We start from the raw sequence: 18758 nt of genomic DNA, 5'->3' as shown, positions 1-18758 counted from the left end.
TAAAAAAAATCGAGTGCCACGTACATAATTAATTAGGTGTCACGTAGATATTTTAATTAATTAGTTAATTACTAATATATACAATTCTATCCAAAATCAAACACTCTAATAATTAAAAAATAAATCTAAAATAAAATTCATCCAAAATCGTTTCGGCCAATGAATAATAAGACTTCAAAATTATTTTTGAATTAAAAAGTCGAATGACACGTAGATAAATATTTAGGTGTCACGTAGATATTTTTATTAATTAATTTATTATATACAATTTTGTCCAAAATCAAACACTATTATAATTAAAAAATAAATCTAAAATAAAATTCAATCCAAAATAAAAAAAAAACCAATCTAATCTAATATATAAAATATAACAGTTGATATATATATAGGAGTTTTATTTTAACGTAACAATTTAATAGAAACCGTGCATCGCACGGGCTAAAATCTAGTAAAATTAAAACAAGGCTTGAAAAATGGAGTTGAAAAAAAATAAAAGGGTAAAAAATTAAATAGGCGCCAAGAAACAGCGGGAAACCAGTGCCAATATTTTTAAAAAAAATCCACCACCACGGGCCACCCTCTTAAATCTCTCCCAACAAGGCAATAAATTAAACGAGCGGTCCCCATCAGCCATCACACACAAAGACAAACTCATTTCCCCCGATTCCATCAACTTCTCCGCTCCTCTTTCTCACGCGAACCGCAATATCAGAATCATATTCATTTCAAAATTTTCTTTTTTTTTAAGTAAAGTAAAAGAGTACCCAACAAGCTAGCGAAAACCCAAAAATTCCCACCATTTTGGCGGGAATATTTCAAACAAAATTTATTTTTTCACCGCAAATCAGACAAAATCTACGAGGGAAAATCGAAAAATTAAAAACCCTAATCCCCAAATACTTCCAAACCCCGCCTCCCTCCCTCTTATAAAGTGTGTAACAGGTTATTCATTTTTCTTGCGCACAACTGTTCGAAGAAATTCCTCAAAGAAGAAGAATAAGAAAAATAAAATATGTATGTAGTGAAGAGAGATGGGCGACAGGAGACTGTTCATTTCGATAAGATTACTGCCAGGTTGAAGAAATTGAGTTATGGTCTGAGTACTGATCACTGTGATCCTGTTCTTGTCTCCCAGAAGGTTTGTGCTGGTGTTTATAAGGGTGTTACTACTAGTCAGCTTGATGAATTAGCCGCTGAAACTGCTGCTGCTATGACTGCTAATCACCCTGATTACGCTTCGGTGAGGCCTTTATTTTTCTGGGTTGAGTTTAGTTTTGATTTATGGATTATGTTTTATGTTTTCGGGGTTAAATCGGGTTTGCTTTCGTTGCTTGATTAGTTGGCGGCGAGGATTGTGGTTTCGAATTTGCATAAGAAGACTAAGAAGTCGTTTTCTGAGACGTGAGTATTGTTTTGATTTAATTTGTTTTTTTATTGTTGTAATGGATAAGGTGTTGATTTGGATATAATGTAAAATGCAGGATTAAGGAGATGTACACTCATTTTAGTGAGAGGTCTGGATTGAAGGCTCCCTTGGTTGCTGATGATGTCTATGATATCATCATGAAGGTATTTCCTAAACCATATTGCTAATCGATGTCATGTTTATGCTCATGTTACATTTCTTTCAATAATTGGGTAGATATCGTGTCTATGTGGTAGATTGACTCAATTGTGTGTGTCAGATCCGTAATACAGGCACTCTTTGACATCATTGATATATTAGTTGGGGGTTTGACCAGTGTTCATGAATCATGATAAGTACTTGATGTTCTCCTCAGTGATTCCAATTACTGGCGATGGTTTGATGCTGCGTGAATGTTACATTTCCTGTGTTAATTGCCCTGATGTTGTGTTTATGTACATTTCTTGCGTATTTACTGCGGTAATTTGCTCGATTTTGTGTTTATGGTTATATAGATCGACTCAATTGTGTGTGTTGATCAGTTACATCACCATTTGACTTCTTTGATATATAAGTAGGGATTTTGACCAGTGTTCATGATATTTGTTTAGTGGGTATGTAAATTAGCATAAGAGTGTAGTTTTCTCCAGTGATTGCATTTGTTGGGTGATGGTTTTATACTGTGTTTATGTTACATTTCTTGTGGTGATTGGTTTGATGCTGAGTTTTTAATCATTGATGTGTCTACTGCATAATGAATTTTTGATTGAGAAATCTGCTGCTAAGTTTTCTATATGCTACATGTTTGTTGACAAATGGACATCATTGCGTCTTGTAGAATGCTGCTCAGTTGGATAGTGAGATAATTTATGACAGGGACTTTGATTATGATTTCTTTGGTTTCAAAACCCTTGAGAGATCATATCTCTTAAAGGTCCGAGGGGCTGTTGTGGAGAGACCCCAACACATGTTGATGAGGGTTGCTGTTGGGATCCACAAGGATGATATTGAGTCGGCTATCAAAACATACCACTTCATGTCCCAGAGGTGGTTCACCCATGCTTCCCCAACTCTCTTCAATGCTGGCACACCAAGGCCCCAAGTATGTGTTGTGTTGTTATTCATAAGTTGGTTCATAGATTGTATAATAGTATAATGGAGTGTTGACTTTGTTTGTTAATGGAAATGACAGTTGAGTAGCTGCTTTCTGATCAATATGAAAGATGATAGCATTGAAGGGATTTATGACACTTTGAAGGAGTGTGCTGTCATCAGCAAATCTGCTGGAGGTATTGGGGTTTCTGTTCACAACATCCGTGCCACTGGAAGTTATATACGTGGTACTAATGGGACATCAAATGGCATTGTTCCTATGTTGCGAGTGTTTAATGATACTGCACGATATGTTGACCAAGGAGGAGGGAAGCGAAAAGGTGCAACATTGTCTTCACATCTCAGTTCAATTGATTTCGTTTTTTTTTCTGTAGGACATGCCTTGACATGATAACACTTTATGTAGGTGCTTTTGCTATATACCTTGAACCCTGGCATGCTGATGTGTTTGACTTCCTAGATCTGAGGAAGAATCATGGGAAGGTGTGTTTCAGCCATTGTGATTAGTGTCAATCTTTATGTTTATGTGTGCTAATCATTTGGATTTAATACGATGAGTTCTTTTTCAGGAAGAACAACGTGCTCGTGATCTCTTTTATGCTTTATGGGTACCTGATCTTTTCATGGAACGAGTTCAAAGTAATGGAGAATGGTCCTTGTTTTGTCCTAGCGAGTCTCCAGGTCTTGCTGACTGCTGGGGTAAAGAATTTGAGGACCTTTACACCAAATATGAAAGAGAGGTAATGTATCTTCTTATTCATGGGGGTTGTTGGCTTTGCAGTTTAGATATGTTTTTAATGCACTTCATGCTGATTTGTTGTATTCATCTACTCAAACCAGGGTAAAGCAAAGAAGGTTGTCCAGGCACAAAGCTTGTGGTTTGAGATATTGAAATCTCAAATAGAAACAGGAACTCCTTATATGTTGTTTAAGGTAAGATGTAATCCTGATTATAAGTTGTTGGAATTGCAACATGCTGTTTCTTATTATGCACTTTTACCAACTGTTAATTTGACAATTATAGGATTCATGTAACCGGAAAAGCAATCAGCAGAACCTTGGTACCATCAAGTCTTCAAATCTGTGTACTGAAATTATTGAGTATACTAGTCCAACAGAAACTGCTGTGTGTAACCTGGCGTCAATTGCTCTTCCACGATATGTGAGGGAAAAGGTATATACACTTTTTTGTTAGCTACTTCAAAGTTTGGGACAGTGTGGTTTGATCTTCTCTTAACAATCTGTCCATTTTCGTGCAGGGGGTTCCTGCTGAGTCTCAACCTTCTAAACTTGTTGGAAGTTTGGGTTCAAAGAGTCGTTACTTTGACTTTGATAAACTGGCTGAAGTTGTTGAAGTGGTTACCACAAACTTAAACAAAATAATTGATGTGAACTTCTACCCCGTTGAAACTGCAAGAAGATCAAATATGAGACATAGGCCAATTGGAATTGGAGTCCAAGGCCTTGCTGATACCTTTATGTTGCTTGGCATGCCTTTTGACTCGCCAGAGGTTAATATGCATCTTCTAAACGTTTCAACACTTCGTTACAAACCAGATGCAAACTGTGAGGCCTAAAAGTTGGTTGGTTGTTTGTGAATTGCAGGCACAGCAGCTGAACAAAGACATATTTGAGACTATTTACTACCATGCGCTTAAAACTTCTTGCAAGTTGGCTGCAAAAGAAGGCACCTATGAGACATACCCGGGCTGCCCTGTCAGCAAGGTATGCATATACTAGTTGCTCTTCTAACTTTATTGATTGGAATCCATAGCATTTTGTAGTTGTATTGCATGGTGGTTGATGCCTTTTTTATACTGTTGCAATTGCATTTTCTTAAAACATTTATGTATGATCATTGTCTACATTTCTTCACAGGGGATTCTCCAACCAGATATGTGGGGTGTTACTCCCTCAGACAGGTGGGATTGGGGCTCTCTCCGGGAAATGATAGCTAAAGATGGTGTTAGAAATTCACTTCTTGTGGCTCCTATGCCAACTGCATCAACAAGCCAGATTCTCGGGAACAATGAGTGCTTTGAACCATACACATCCAACATTTACAGTCGAAGGGTTTTAAGGTTTGTAGTGCTATGATCTACTAGTTGGTAATAATGCTTGTCATCTGATATGATATTCACACTCAACTTAATTTTTCTTTTGTTCAGTGGTGAATTTGTTGTGGTGAACAAACATCTCCTTAATGATTTGACCGAGATGGGTCTTTGGTCTCCTAAACTGAAGAATCAGATAGTATTTGATGAAGGTTCTGTTCAGAAAATCCCTGAGATTCCAGCAGACCTGAAAGCTATTTACAAGTAAAGATTTTGAATTTATTATTTGAATTCCTGCTTTCCTTAATCTCCTTTGTTTAGATGCTTACAGTTTTAGCTATTGTCAGGACTGTGTGGGAGATCAAACAAAGAACATTAGTTGACATGGCAGCTGACCGTGGATGTTTCATTGATCAAAGTCAGAGCCTGAATATTCACATGGAGCAACCCAATTTTGGAAAGTTAACTTCTCTGCACTTTTATGCATGGAGTAAGGGTTTGAAGACTGGCATGTACTATTTAAGGACACGAGCAGCAGCTGATGCTATCAAGTTCACTGTGGATACTTCCACACTAAATGTATTTATTGCAACCTTTGTACTAATTTGTCTATATAATTAGTTCAATTATCTGTTAATTTATTTATTTCTGTTGACCTTTGTTCTTCTTCTTGTACTAATAGAAGACGGAACCAAGCACGACACCACCAGCTGAAGACGACAATGCAAATCTGGCGCGGATGGTATGCTCATTGACAAACCGCGAAGACTGCATGGCTTGTGGAAGTTAGAACAAGGTTTACAATCCTTGTACACGAGGCTTGTTGTTTATCATCAGTAATAATCAGCTTACGCGATACTTGTTGCTTGTCTGAGTAATACATGTATATTTCACCTGAAAGACTCGGGTGTTAAAGACTAAAAACAATGTATCTGGGCATTGTTGTATATAAAGTAGATTTGGGATATGAATGTAATGTTCTTGTGCTTATACTAGTACTTCTTTTTGTTAATGCAGTGGATCTCATGTTATTATGTGATTTGCAGATGATTAAATTACCTGTTACTAATTAGTAGAATGGTCCCAAATGTATAAAGAGGTTACAGAAAAACATCTGGTGATCAAGCTGGATATCACTAAAAGTGGGGTTCGAGCATCTTAATGGGGAATTATCCTAAACAGTTCAGTCATTTTCCATGACGTCTCACGTTTTATTTAAATTAGAGCAAGTGCCCTATACTAGAATCATTACACAGGTTTGGTATAGCTAAAAGGCTTATCAACTTGAAAAAGGAATTGCTACTTGTAAAGCCAATGCATGATGGTATGATACCGTATAGGCGTATACCAACAATAAATATTGTAAAGCAATGTAAAGTTATCCAAAAATGCTTTAAGTTATTTATATTTTAGTGATAATATTTTTTCATTTTTAACAAAAAATATACCATCAAAATTCATGTATAAAGGTAGTCATGTACCTCCACCTTTCCTTTTTGTTTAGTTTATCACTTCAATCCCTAAAAACGATCGTCTTTATGGTGAAAGGACGATTTTTCCCTTTTAAAGAAAATTACCCCTCCCCCTTCACTCTTCCACTTCTACCCCTTACAATACCAAGTACGGAGTAGATAGTGGAGTATACTAAGAGCATGTTTAACAAAGATGAGGTTACCTTTATCTTCTCCTTTTGACACACCACAATCTCTTTCCTCCACATCATTTCCCACTATCTCCTTCCTCTTCATCTTCCTCTTTCTTTAATTTGTCCCACAACCAAGAGTATCCTCTCTTACTTCCTCTATCTCTTCTTACATATACCCCATCACATATTCTATTACATTAAATAATTTAATTTTCAATATAACAACTTATTAAAATTAGCAACATGTAATTTAATCCTTTTTGGAAATCAATAAAATCAAATTATGATATAATTCAATATTTGTACAGAAATTTAAATATTACAGATAATTTAAATCTATTCATTAGTAAATAAAACAATCGTCACACATATTATAAATAATTAAATATGATAATAGATATAGCTTACGATAAAAATAAAGTGTATAAAATAGGTTTATTTTTTAAAGATTTTTATATAGTCGTTGGTGTTCTTTTTTTTCTTTTTTTTTTTGAAAAATCGGTTTCCGTTTTAATTTTATTATCGTTTAAATAATTATAACCGTAAAATATATGGGTAAATATGACAACCACTATTAATGTGACAAGTAACGAAATTTAACTTGTCAAAGGTTCTCTTGGGCACATGAGCTATCCTCTTCCCATGAAGGATAAAGACCATTCCTCATCAAAAAATGGATCATCTCTTCCATTTCCACAACGATGAGGATTCCCTTTTTGAGGAGAGAGAATGCTAAGAGGAGGGTGGATCCTCATGGTTATTCATGCTCTAATGAAGTCCTGATCCAGTAGTTGAAATTGACAGACCATGATTAAAATATCTCTCCCCTTTTGTAACTCCCTGTGGCTCATTCCATTAAAGAATAAAAGGATTATCTAATCAACAAAATTACTTAGGCCCTGTTCTTTAGAGCTGAACTAAACTGAACTGAACTGAACTGAACTGAATTGGACTGAACTAAACTGAACTGAACTGAACTGAACTGAACTTAACAAAATATATTACTGAAATAAATAACAAATAACAAATAACAAATAATAAATAATAAATAATAAATAATAAATAATAAATAATAAATAATAAATAATAATAATAAATAATAAATAATAAATAATAAATAATAAATAATAAATAATAAATAATAAATAATAAATAATAAATAATAAATAATAAATAATAAATAATAAATAATAAATAATAAATAATAAATAATAAATAATAAATAATAAATAATAAATAATAAATAATAAATAATAAATAATAAATAAATAATAAGAATAAATAATAAATAATAAATAATAAATAATAATAATAGAATAATAAATAATAAATAATAATAATAATAATAAATAATAAATAAATATAATAATAAATAATAATAATAAATAATAAATAATAAATAATAAATAATAAATATAAATATAATAATAATAATAATAATAAATAATAAATAATAAGTAATAAGTAATAAGTAACAAAAAATAAATAATAAATAATAATTAATAATGAATAATTAATAAATAATAATTAATAAATAATAATAATAAATGTTAACTAATAACTAAAGAATAATTATTAATTAATAACTAAATAACTATATAATAAATAATAATAATAATCAGTAATTAATTACTCAATAATTAAAATAAATGATATATATAAATAATAATAATAATTCATATTTAATAACTAATAACTAAATAATTAATAACTAATAATCCGTAACTAATTAATAATAATGATAAATTATATTAATTATTAATAAATAATAAATAATTAGTTATAAATAATAATAATAAGTAATATAATAATATAAATATAAATATAAATAATAATTAATATAATAATATAATAATATAAATATAAATAATAAGTAATACAATAATATAAATAATAATATAAGTAATATTAATAATAATTAATAATAATACTCCCTCCGTCCCGGAATACTTGACCTGTTTTCCTTATCGGGCTGTCCCTTAATATTTGACCTGTTTCTAAAAATGGAAATATTCTACCAATATTATATTATTTCTCACTCCACCCCTATTAACCCACATACAACCCCCTACTCCATACAAAAAATAATTAAAAATTCAACCCCTACTCTCCCTCAACCCCACCTCTTAACCCACCTCCCACTAACTACATTAAAATAATACCCCACTATCAACTACTACCTATTAAATTAAATAAGTCAATTCAAGTCCCTTAAACTCTGTGCCGGTTAAACCGGGTCGAGTATTCCGGGACGGAGGGAGTAATAATAATAATAATAATAATTATTATTATTAAATTAAATTGAATTAAATTAAACTGAACTGAACTGAACTGAACTTAATGCTCCTGAACTGAACTGAACTGAACTGAACTGAATGCTCCTGAACTGAACTGAACTGAATGCTCCTGAACTGAACTGAACTGCCAAATAAGTCCTGAAGCTGAAATTAAGCCAAAAAGAACAGGGCCTTAGTAATGGCGAAAAATAATCCAAAATACTTTATCGGCCCACTTAGTACGTGGTACAGTGGATGATAAAAGATTTTAATGGGAACAAATATAAATAGTCCCTTCGTCCTTTATTGTTTATCCCATGTATCAAATACGTTTTATTAAGGCCCTGTTCTTTTTGGCTTAATTTCAGTTTCAGGACTTATTTGGCAGTTCAGTTCAGTTCAGTTCAGTTCAGTTCAGTTCAGGAGCATTAAGTTCAGTTTAGTTTAATTCAGTTTAATTCAATTCAATTTAACTTAATAATAATAATAATAATAATAATAATATTATTATTATTATTATTAATATTACTTATATTATTGTATTACTTATTATTTATATTTATACTTATATTATTATATTATTATATTACTTATTACTTATTAATTTGTATTTATATTTATATTTATATTCATATTATTATATTACTTATTATTATTATTATTATTATTATTATTATTATTATTTCTAACTAATTATTAATAATTAATATAATTTATTATTATTTTTATTAATTAGCTACGGATTATTAGTTATTAATTATTTAGTTATTAGTTATTTACTATGAATTATTATTATTATTAAAAATTAACATTTATTGTAATTATTTAGTAATCAATTACAGATTATTATTATTATTATTATTATTATTATTATTATTATTATTTAGTTATTTAGTAATTAATTAAGAATTATTCTGGCTTTAGTTATTAGTTAACATTTATTATTTATTATTTATTATTTTATTATTTATTATTTATTATTTATTTATTATTTATTTATTATTTATTATTTATTATTTATTATTTATTATTTATTATTATTTATTTATTATTTATTATTTTTTATTTATTATTTATTTCGGTAATATATTATGTTAAGTTCAGTTCAGTTAAGTTCAATTCAGTTCAGTTCAGGAGCATTCAGTTCAGTTCAACTTTAAAGAACAGGGCCTAAGTGTTGTATAAGTTGGATTGAGAAGAGACAAGTGGTGGAACCAAATGTGTTTTAAGTGAGAGTAAGTTGTGGTCCCATGATCATTTTTAATTAGCAACTAGTGTGTGGCTCGGGCGTTACCCCGAGATTTTAAATTTATCCGGGTTTATTTTTTGTAAATATGTGCCCATATAGATGGTGTTTTCATCGAATTGGCGATGTTGATACAAGATTAGTGACCGACCAACAACCTTTCCAATCTAAAACCTCACATCAGAAAATCAAAACAAAGCTAAATCCCTTTATTATATTCATCATTAGTTGATTAATTACTTAATCTTCTTCAATGTTTCCCCTCTTACTCATTATTACACTCTAGTCCTTCGAACTTTTTGTATTTTGAGGCCTAAGCTAGGAAAATAATAATTGTACATTAATTATAAATCAATTCCTTATTTTTTGCACTCACTTTTATTAAATTTATTATAAGTTGTAAAAAGAATATATATATATATATATATATATATATATATATATATATATATATATATATATATATATATATATATAGAGAGAGAGAGAGAGAGAGAGAGAGAGAGAGAGAGAGAGAGAGAGAGAGAGAGAGAGAGAGAGAGAGAGAGAGAGAGGCTCCCGTAAGAACACTTCTTACGTTGAGAACACTCTCTTACGGTAGGAACACTTTCTATAATGGTATTTTCGTAATTTTTATAAACAAATTAACCAATTTAATTATTTTATCACGTTTTTTTTCATTATTTCTGATTTTCTGGCACTCTTTCTCTCTCTTCAGTTCCTCCCTCTCTCTCCAATTCTCTCTCCGGCCGGTCGTGGCCACCACCAACTTCCGCCGGTCGCTGCTCGCCAGTCATCACTTCTCGCCGATCGCTGCTCGCCGATCGTTTCTTGATTGTGGCGGCGATCACGGTGGTTCCTCTGACGTTTTCGAAATCGATTTCGCTGCTCGCCGGCCACTCCTTCACGCGGTGGTTCCTTCTCGCGGTGGTCACGTCTTGCAACTCGCCGCTCGCCGCAATTTGAAATCCTTGGTCGCCGCTCGCAGCAATCGAGTAAGTTAATGAATAGGTTTTTTCAATCGATTTGAATCAGTAAATTTCAATCTACGAGCATCGAGTTTTGAATTGAGAAATCGAGTTCGAAATCGATTGAAATCGATTTTGATTTTGTGAGTTGAGCAATCGATTTCAATTCAAAACTCGAACAAAACATTTGCGATCACCGGTGTTATTCCTAGCATTTGCGATCCAGCAACGGTGGCGGCAGAAGCGGTGGCGGCAGAAGTGGTGGCGGCAGCGGCGGAGTTGGAAGCGAGGGATCGGAGGCTGCGAAATTGAACAAAAAAGCCGGCGAAATCCAACCAGAGATCCAGTTCCAGCAGCAGTTCGCGGTGGTGGAAATCGCCGGTTATTATCTGCTTCTTCATGAAATTTTATTAGCCAAGTATGCTCAATGCCAAGCCCATAAATAGTGAAATTGGCAATAAGGAAGAGTGGCAGCATAAATAGAATATACTGTAAATTTATAACATGCTATAATAAATTTTAGAACATGCTATAATAAATTTTAGAACATGATTGAATACATTTAGAACATGCTATAATAAATTTAGAACACTGGTAAACAAAGTTAGAACACGCTTGAATAATTTTAGATTATGCTTGAATAATTTTAGAATATGTTTGAATAAAATGTAGGACATGGTTGAATAATTTTATAATACGTTTGAATCAATTTAGAACATGAGCTGGGAAATTTAGAACATGTTTACATGTATTGAATATGTTCTCATGTTCTAAATTTTGAAAATGGGGTTGAATAAATTTTGAACATTGTTGAATAATTTAGAACATGATTGAAAAAGTTAGAACGTCGTCGAATAAATTTAGAACATGGTTGAACAAATTTAGAACATCGTTGAATAAATATAGAACATGAGCTTGAAACTTTAGAACATGAATTTGAAAATTTAGAACGTCGTTGAATAAATAGAACATGGTTGAACAAATTTAGAACATCGTAGAATAAATTTAGAACATGAGCTTGAAAATTTAGAACATGAGTTTGAAATTTTAGAACATGTTTGAATAAATTTAGAACATGGTTGAACAAATTTAGAACATGGTTGAATAAATTTAGAACGAGCTTGAAAATTTAGAACATGAGTTAAAAATTTTAGAACATGTTTGAATAATTTAGAACATGGTTGAACAAATTTAGAACATCGTTGAATAAATTTAGCATGCTTGAATAAATTTAGAATATGAGCTTGAAAATTTAGAACATGGTTGATTAATTTTAGAACATGCTTGAATTAATTTAGAACATGAGCTTAAAAATTTAGAACATGGTTGAATAAAAATAAAACATGTTTAAATAAATTTAGAACATGGTTGAAAAAATTTAGAACATGGTTGAACAAATTTAGAACATGGTTGAACAAATTTAGAACATGCTTGAATAAATTTAGAACATGAGCTTGAAAATTTAGAACATTGTTGAATAAATTTAGAACATGGTTAAATAAATTTAGAACATGGTTGAACAAATTTAGAACATGGTTGAGCAAATTTTGAACATGGTTGGACAAATTTCGAACATGTTTGAACAAATATAGAACATGGAGAGTGTAAAAGTGTTCTTACTGTAAGAAGTGTTCTTACATAAGGAGGTGTTCTTACCGGATCCCTCCCCTATATATATATATATATATATATGTATATATATATATATATATATATATATATATATATATATATATATATATACATATATATATATATATATATATATATATATATATATATATATATGGAAAGACATAACATAAGTTTGTAGTTGGTTAAAATGGTAGGAATTGTAACTTTTAAGAATTGAGGTATGGTGTTCGATCCTTGCTACACGTTTTTTTGGTTGTAAATGACATGTCATAATGTGGATTAATAGTGATGTGGCGTAATAAGGAGAGGTATACCTGACACGTATACGTTCTTAAGAACGCATTTTAATATATTAGTATAGATTGGTTAATCTTTTTGGGACAGATCAAAATTACAAATGGAACAACAAATAGAGCCGAAGGGAGTATGCTAGACCAGATCAAATTACGGGTCGGGTTGGGTTGGGGTCGGGCTGCGACTTAAAAATTCTGCCCACTATGTCGGGTGGGCCAAACTTTGTGCCGGCAATCTATGCCCCGCTATTTCGGGCCAAATTAGCGGACTTTTCGAACCATTTTCGGGTTGGGCCAAATTTATAATAAAAAAAAAAATGCAATTTTGAGTTGTCCATAACCAGCCCAAAAAATTAAAAGTTCAGGCAAGGTCAGACTCGAAAATCGGGCCTAAATATTCTGTCCAAAACCCGTTATTTTCAATAACATCACGGACCATTATGATTCGTGTACTTTTCCATTCCAAATATAACATTGTAACTCTTCGCCTTCACATTTTAAAACTTTTTTTTGAATCAAAATTTAATATATATACAATTTTTAAACAAAAAATTCTAACTACTTTATTTTTTCAATTATATTAATTATTTTAATTATGAAATTCATTAATTATTCAATTTTTTTTTGGCAAAACTTTTTTAAATATCCGAAATTAAAAACGAAATAATAAACTAAAATTTTATTTTTATTACATTCGTTTTTACATGGCGGGAAAAAAATTTCATTTTTATTCTTAAACACAAGGGCCGCCAGGAATTGGCGGCCGAACCATGGTTTAGTTTATTATTTTGTTTTTAATTACGAATGTAATAAAAATAAAATGAATTTTTTCCCGCCATGTAAAAACGAATGTAATAAAAATAAAATTTTAGTTTATTATTTTGTTTTTAATTACAGATATTTTAAAAAGTGTTGCCAAAAAAATAATTGAATAATTATTGAATTTCATAATTAATATAATTGAATAAAATAAAATTGTAAGAATTTTTTGTTTAAAAAATTGTAGTTTTAAATTTTTATTTGTTTATATACTCCGTATTAATTTCTATTCAAAAAAAAAAGTTTAAATAATGTAAGGTTGCGTTCGGAAACAAGGAATTCGTTTCAAATGATGGAATTCAAATTCGGGAATTGAAATATATAATTTAGTGTTTGGGAAATTTTAGGAATTCAAGTTCCAGAATTTCAAATTTACCAAATTGTTTGAAAATTTCAGATTTCAACTGAAAAATTAACGAAAAATAATTTTTTTTTAATAAAATCAATTACATGTCAAAGTTAGTTGGATCCCGATTGAAAACAAAGCAGAAGGCAGAAACATCAATTTTCATCAAAATTTGGGAAAATAACCCTAAGTTAAGAACATTTTCCAAAAATGATCCTCAATAATAAAGCCCAAAGATCAGATTTGTGTTCTCTTCGATTCAAGATGAAATCTCCATTTTCTTTTGGTCTTCTATCTCTTTTCACCATATTTCTCTCTCCTTGAACTCCAATTAATAGCCTTTAGAGGAACAAGAATTTCTAATTTAGGATGGGTGGTGAAACCTTGGTGGTGGCGGTGGCAATGGTGGTCTTGGTGGTGGTGGTGGTGGTGGCGGTGGCAATGGTGGTTTTGGTGGTGGTGGTGGCGGTGGTGGCAGTGGTAGTAGAGGAGGAGGAAGAGAGTAGGTACAAGAGAGGAGAGAGAAAGTGCTAGAGAATTTTTAGAAGAAGGGTTGTTGCTGGATGAGTAATTTCAAATGACAGGCCATAATATGTCATTTTCAATTACTTAATTTTGGGCTTTTTGTTAATCCTTTTGGAATTGGGCCAATTCCATTATTTCAAATTCTCTATTCCCAAACAGAGGATTTGCCCAATTCCAGAATTTCAAATGAAATTCTGGTATCCAAACATAGCATTAAGGGGAAGGGTGAAGGGAGATGAGGGTAATTTTCTTTGAAAGGGTTAAATCGTCCTCTCATCATACATACGCGAACTTTTTTAGCGATTGAAGACGTCGAATAAAAACCCCCGTTTAGTTTATCCCATAACTAAATTTTTTTTTATAGCAAGAATTGAGTGAAAATTTGCATATGGGTTGATAAAGTAAACATTTGAAGAGAGAGATAAAAGAGAGGGTATGGAGTAAGTGGGAAAATTTGAGCCACCTCAAAAATTCAAACACTACAAAACTTAGGTATTATTAGAGACATATTTTTGAGACGGATACTATAAACATCTCAAACTTGAGACAAATCGTTAAAATTCGTCTCTAAATAACATTGAGATGGAATTGTATATGAAATTATGAGTTCCAAAACTTTCGTCTTAAAAAATTTGAGACGCCCTATTTTTATCTCAAATCCGTTTCTAATCATCATTTTAAGACGGATTTGAACTAATTAGAAACGAAATTCTTCGTCTCTATAAAATTATCATTTTTGTAGAAAAAACACTTCGAAGAGGAATATCAGAATATAGAGCAAACAAAAAGAACCGAAGGAGTAATCCTTTAAAATTTATTAATAAAAAGTTTTTAAAAAATGGATAAAAGTCATTTTCTAATTTTCATGTTTGATAATTTTTTTATTGAAATTATTGGCATATCTTAATAGCCAGCTAGGCTTTTCACTGTCGGTTCAAAATTATTGGCATATCTTAATACTCCTTGTTTGGGCTCCCAATTGATTCTCAATTGGGCCACTAAGTCCAAAGCCCAATGACTCTAAACAAACAGCATCAAACCCACCAATGGCTAGTCAGCCATCCATCAAGGCCCAAGGCCCAAAAGCAATAAATGACCTATGGGCATTTATTATGCAAACACTATAAATAGGCCGCCAAGGCTCACACCTCAAGGTACGTCCAATTTACCGCCTTAAGACTACTCTTCTAGAGAACTTCTCTCTAGAATCCGAGCATCATTCTTACTTAGGCATCGGAGGGGCTTTCCTCGGAAACACCCCCGAGGCTAGTGACTTTGCTCTTGTGCAGGTGAATTCGGACTCCATTCATTCAAACAAGCAAGATCTTCAACACATACAAAAGGGCCTTCATTCGAAGCCCATTGTTTCCATCTTTACAACACAGGAACAATTTGGCGCCGTCTGTGGGGAAGAACACTTCAAAGCCTTTGAAAGACATCAATCACCTCTTTCCGCGAAAATGGTGAATGATGCTGTTAACAACAATAACGACGATATGATGGTGCGGTCAGATTCAGAATCTGACCAAGAGGGGCACCCTCAATCGATGGCGAGGTCACAGCCAAGCAGAGCTACGACCGCCACGAATGCAGGACCTCCGATTCCAACTAGGGAAGAGCTCACTGCGGCCATGACCATCATGCAAAACTTCCTCTTCAATGAGAAGCAGCAAGGACTGGCAAATGACCGCAGAGAAGAGAGGAGGACCAGGCGAAGGCTGAACGAGCCACCCAGTGCGGAAGTGTCCAGACCCGAACGAGAACTCCTTCCCTTGACAGGTACACACTTGACGTCGAGGTGGATGGAAAGCACGTGGGACACCCAAAAAAGGGCACAACAGCAACCAGATTGGTTTGCGAGACCATCGCCTACTCCAACAGCTCTCCAAAGCGAATCAACTACTCGTAACACTCGGATCCGAAGCTCGGTGCTCAGCAGGTTGAGGCCCTCGGTCCACTCAAGGTTAAGACCTTCGATCCATACGAGACTCGGGGTAGGTGAGTCGAGCAGATCTGGCGAACGACCCGAGGTCAGTAGCCGAGAAAGAAGAAGAGACAGGAGGCATGATCGAACCCCTAGCCCCCATCGTACGCCCGAGCGTTCTAATCACAGAACCTCGGCAAACGAAGGCATCAGGGCTAGACTCGGGAAAAGAATCATGACTCCTACGCCATCCCCTTTCTCGGACGAGCTGATCATGGAAGAAATACCGAAGGTAAGACTGTCAGCGCACCTAACCTACAGCGGAATCACAGATCCGAGGGATCATGTCATCTCCTACGAGCAGCAAATGTTCTTGAGTCCCTACTCCGAAGCATGTTGGTGTAAATACTTCCCAACCACGCTAACCGGAGTGGCGGGAGAGTGGTTTAGATCGCTGCCGAAGGGATCGATCAAGAGCTGGAAAAAGCTGAAAAAGAGATTCTGCACACAGTTCGTGAGCAACAATCGCCCCGAGCGAACCACAGCAGAACTGACCTCAATCCAACAAGAAAGAGACGAAAGTCTGAGAGAATTCATGGCCAGATTCATGAAGGAATCAACAAACATACCAAACTTGCAGCCAGACGTGGCCATCTTCGCCTTGAAGCACGCGCTCCAGGAAGGGAAGTTCCGTGACGAACTCTCAATGAAGAACCCCTCCAGAATAGCTGACGTGCTCCAAATGGCTGATGCGTTCATCAGAACCGAAGAGTTCAACAAGGCCGCTGCAAGATTGAAGGGGTCGTCGGATCCGAGAGACACAAAGAATACCCAGAGCAAGCCCGAGGGCGGCTCAAGGAAGGGGAAAGAGAAAGTAGGAGCTAGAGAGATGAGCCCGAAGAAAGACGGGAGAAGGGGTGAACTTCAACCCAAATACACCAACTACACTCCACTAGCTCTGCCCCGAAAAGAGATATTTAGCCTCAACAGAAATGATGAAAAGTGGAAACTACCGGGGAAGCTCAAGTCCAACCCAGCTCGGAGAAACAAGAACAAGTGGTGCGAGTTCCATGATGACTTCGGTCACCACACCGAAGAGTGCAACTCGCTGAAAGACAACATTGAGGACCTCGTTCGCCGAGGCTACCTGAAACAGTACTTGTTAGACCGAAGGGAGGAAAAAGAAAAGGCCGCCAGTGGCAAACAGCATGAGCAACCCCAGAAGAGGGTCTACGAAACAACAGGACATAAGAAAAACGACATCCTGGTGGTGTTCGGGGGGCAGAAGTCTGGCCAGGCCAGCAAGAAACACCTAAGAGCCCTCTCCCATCGGGTCAACTTCAGCGCGGTTGGAGACAACCAACCACACCCCCCGAACATGACCTTCACTGCTGATGATTGCTTCGGAGTCCAGTACAAACATGACGATCCTCTGGTCATTTCCATGGACCTCAACAACCACAACGTACATCGAGTGTTAGTCGACGGAGGAAGTGCCGTCAATATCATCTTCAGAAACTGCTTCGAGCAGCTGATCCTCGAAGAGCCAGAGGAAGCACTGACGAAAGTCAGTTATCCTCTGATCGGATTCAACGGATCCGCAGCTATCCCTCGAGGAAAGATCACCCTGCCAGTCACAGTGGGCGAAGGCCAGGCAGCAAAAACCCTTCGGGACGAATTCTTGGTGATGGACTGCGACTCCGTATACAACGTAATCATGGGGAGAACCATGATTCACAAGATGCAAGCAGTCCCCTCCACATACCACCAGCTGATGATATACGTCTCGGATGCAGGATTCGCCGAACGAATCAGAGGTGATCAAGAAGTGGCGAGAAGAACCTGCCACACTGCTGTCCGAAAGCCCAAACTAGGGGACGGCCCCGAGGAAGAAAAATGAGCTACGGGAGAGGAAAGCGAGGCAAAAAGGAGAAGAGCAAGCACGAGCAGCTTGTCTCCCGCAGAAGTTGATGCCCGCCCCGAAACCCTATCTCCCGAACCAGATCAAGAAATGGAGGATATCTTCCTCGAAGAGGATTCAGACAGGAGCGTCCGAATAGGCAAGGGCCTAAGCTCGGGGCTCCGAATCGATTTGATCCGATTACTCAGGGATCATAAAGACATCTTTGCATGGTCAGCAGCAGATATGCCAGGGATAAATCCGAAGCTGATTTGTCACAAGCTGGACGTCAACGCTGAAGCTCGGCCAGTCAAGCAAAAAAAGAGGAACTACTCCTCGGAGAAAAACAAAGCCATCGCCGAGGAGGTGAAAAAGTTGCAGGAGGCCGGATTCATTGAGCCATGCATGTATCCGAAATGGCTGGCCAACGTGGTGATGGTCAAAAAAGCGAATGGCTCCTGGCGAATGTGCGTGGATTTCACAGACCTGAACCGAGCCTGCCCCAAAGACTGCTATCCCCTGCCAAGGATAGATCAATTGGTTGACTCCACCAGCGGCCATGCACTGCTCAGCTTCATGGATGCCTTTTCAGGCTACCACCAAGTATTC

General features: G+C 34.9%; 1 protein-coding gene across 1 annotated transcript; it reads left to right on the top strand.

Moving 5' to 3' along the window:
* Positions 1-640: 640 nt before the first annotated feature.
* Positions 641-5584, top strand: LOC110794252 (ribonucleoside-diphosphate reductase large subunit). Its single transcript, XM_021999202.2, has 15 exons — positions 641-1240; positions 1340-1401; positions 1482-1569; positions 2244-2507; positions 2598-2838; positions 2925-3001; positions 3088-3258; positions 3359-3451; positions 3543-3692; positions 3778-4029; positions 4124-4243; positions 4397-4599; positions 4687-4836; positions 4920-5151; positions 5255-5584. Exons 1-15 carry the CDS (start codon positions 1013-1015, stop codon positions 5360-5362), a joined length of 2439 nt encoding a protein of 812 aa, XP_021854894.1. The 5' UTR covers positions 641-1012; the 3' UTR covers positions 5363-5584.
* Positions 5585-18758: the final 13174 nt, after the last annotated feature.

This window comes from Spinacia oleracea, chromosome 3, assembly GCF_020520425.1.
Source record: "Spinacia oleracea cultivar Varoflay chromosome 3, BTI_SOV_V1, whole genome shotgun sequence".
Classification (NCBI taxonomy): Eukaryota; Viridiplantae; Streptophyta; class Magnoliopsida; order Caryophyllales; family Amaranthaceae; genus Spinacia; species Spinacia oleracea.
The sequence above is the reverse complement of the archived record's forward strand: the minus strand, read 5'-3'. Positions and strand labels throughout refer to the sequence as shown.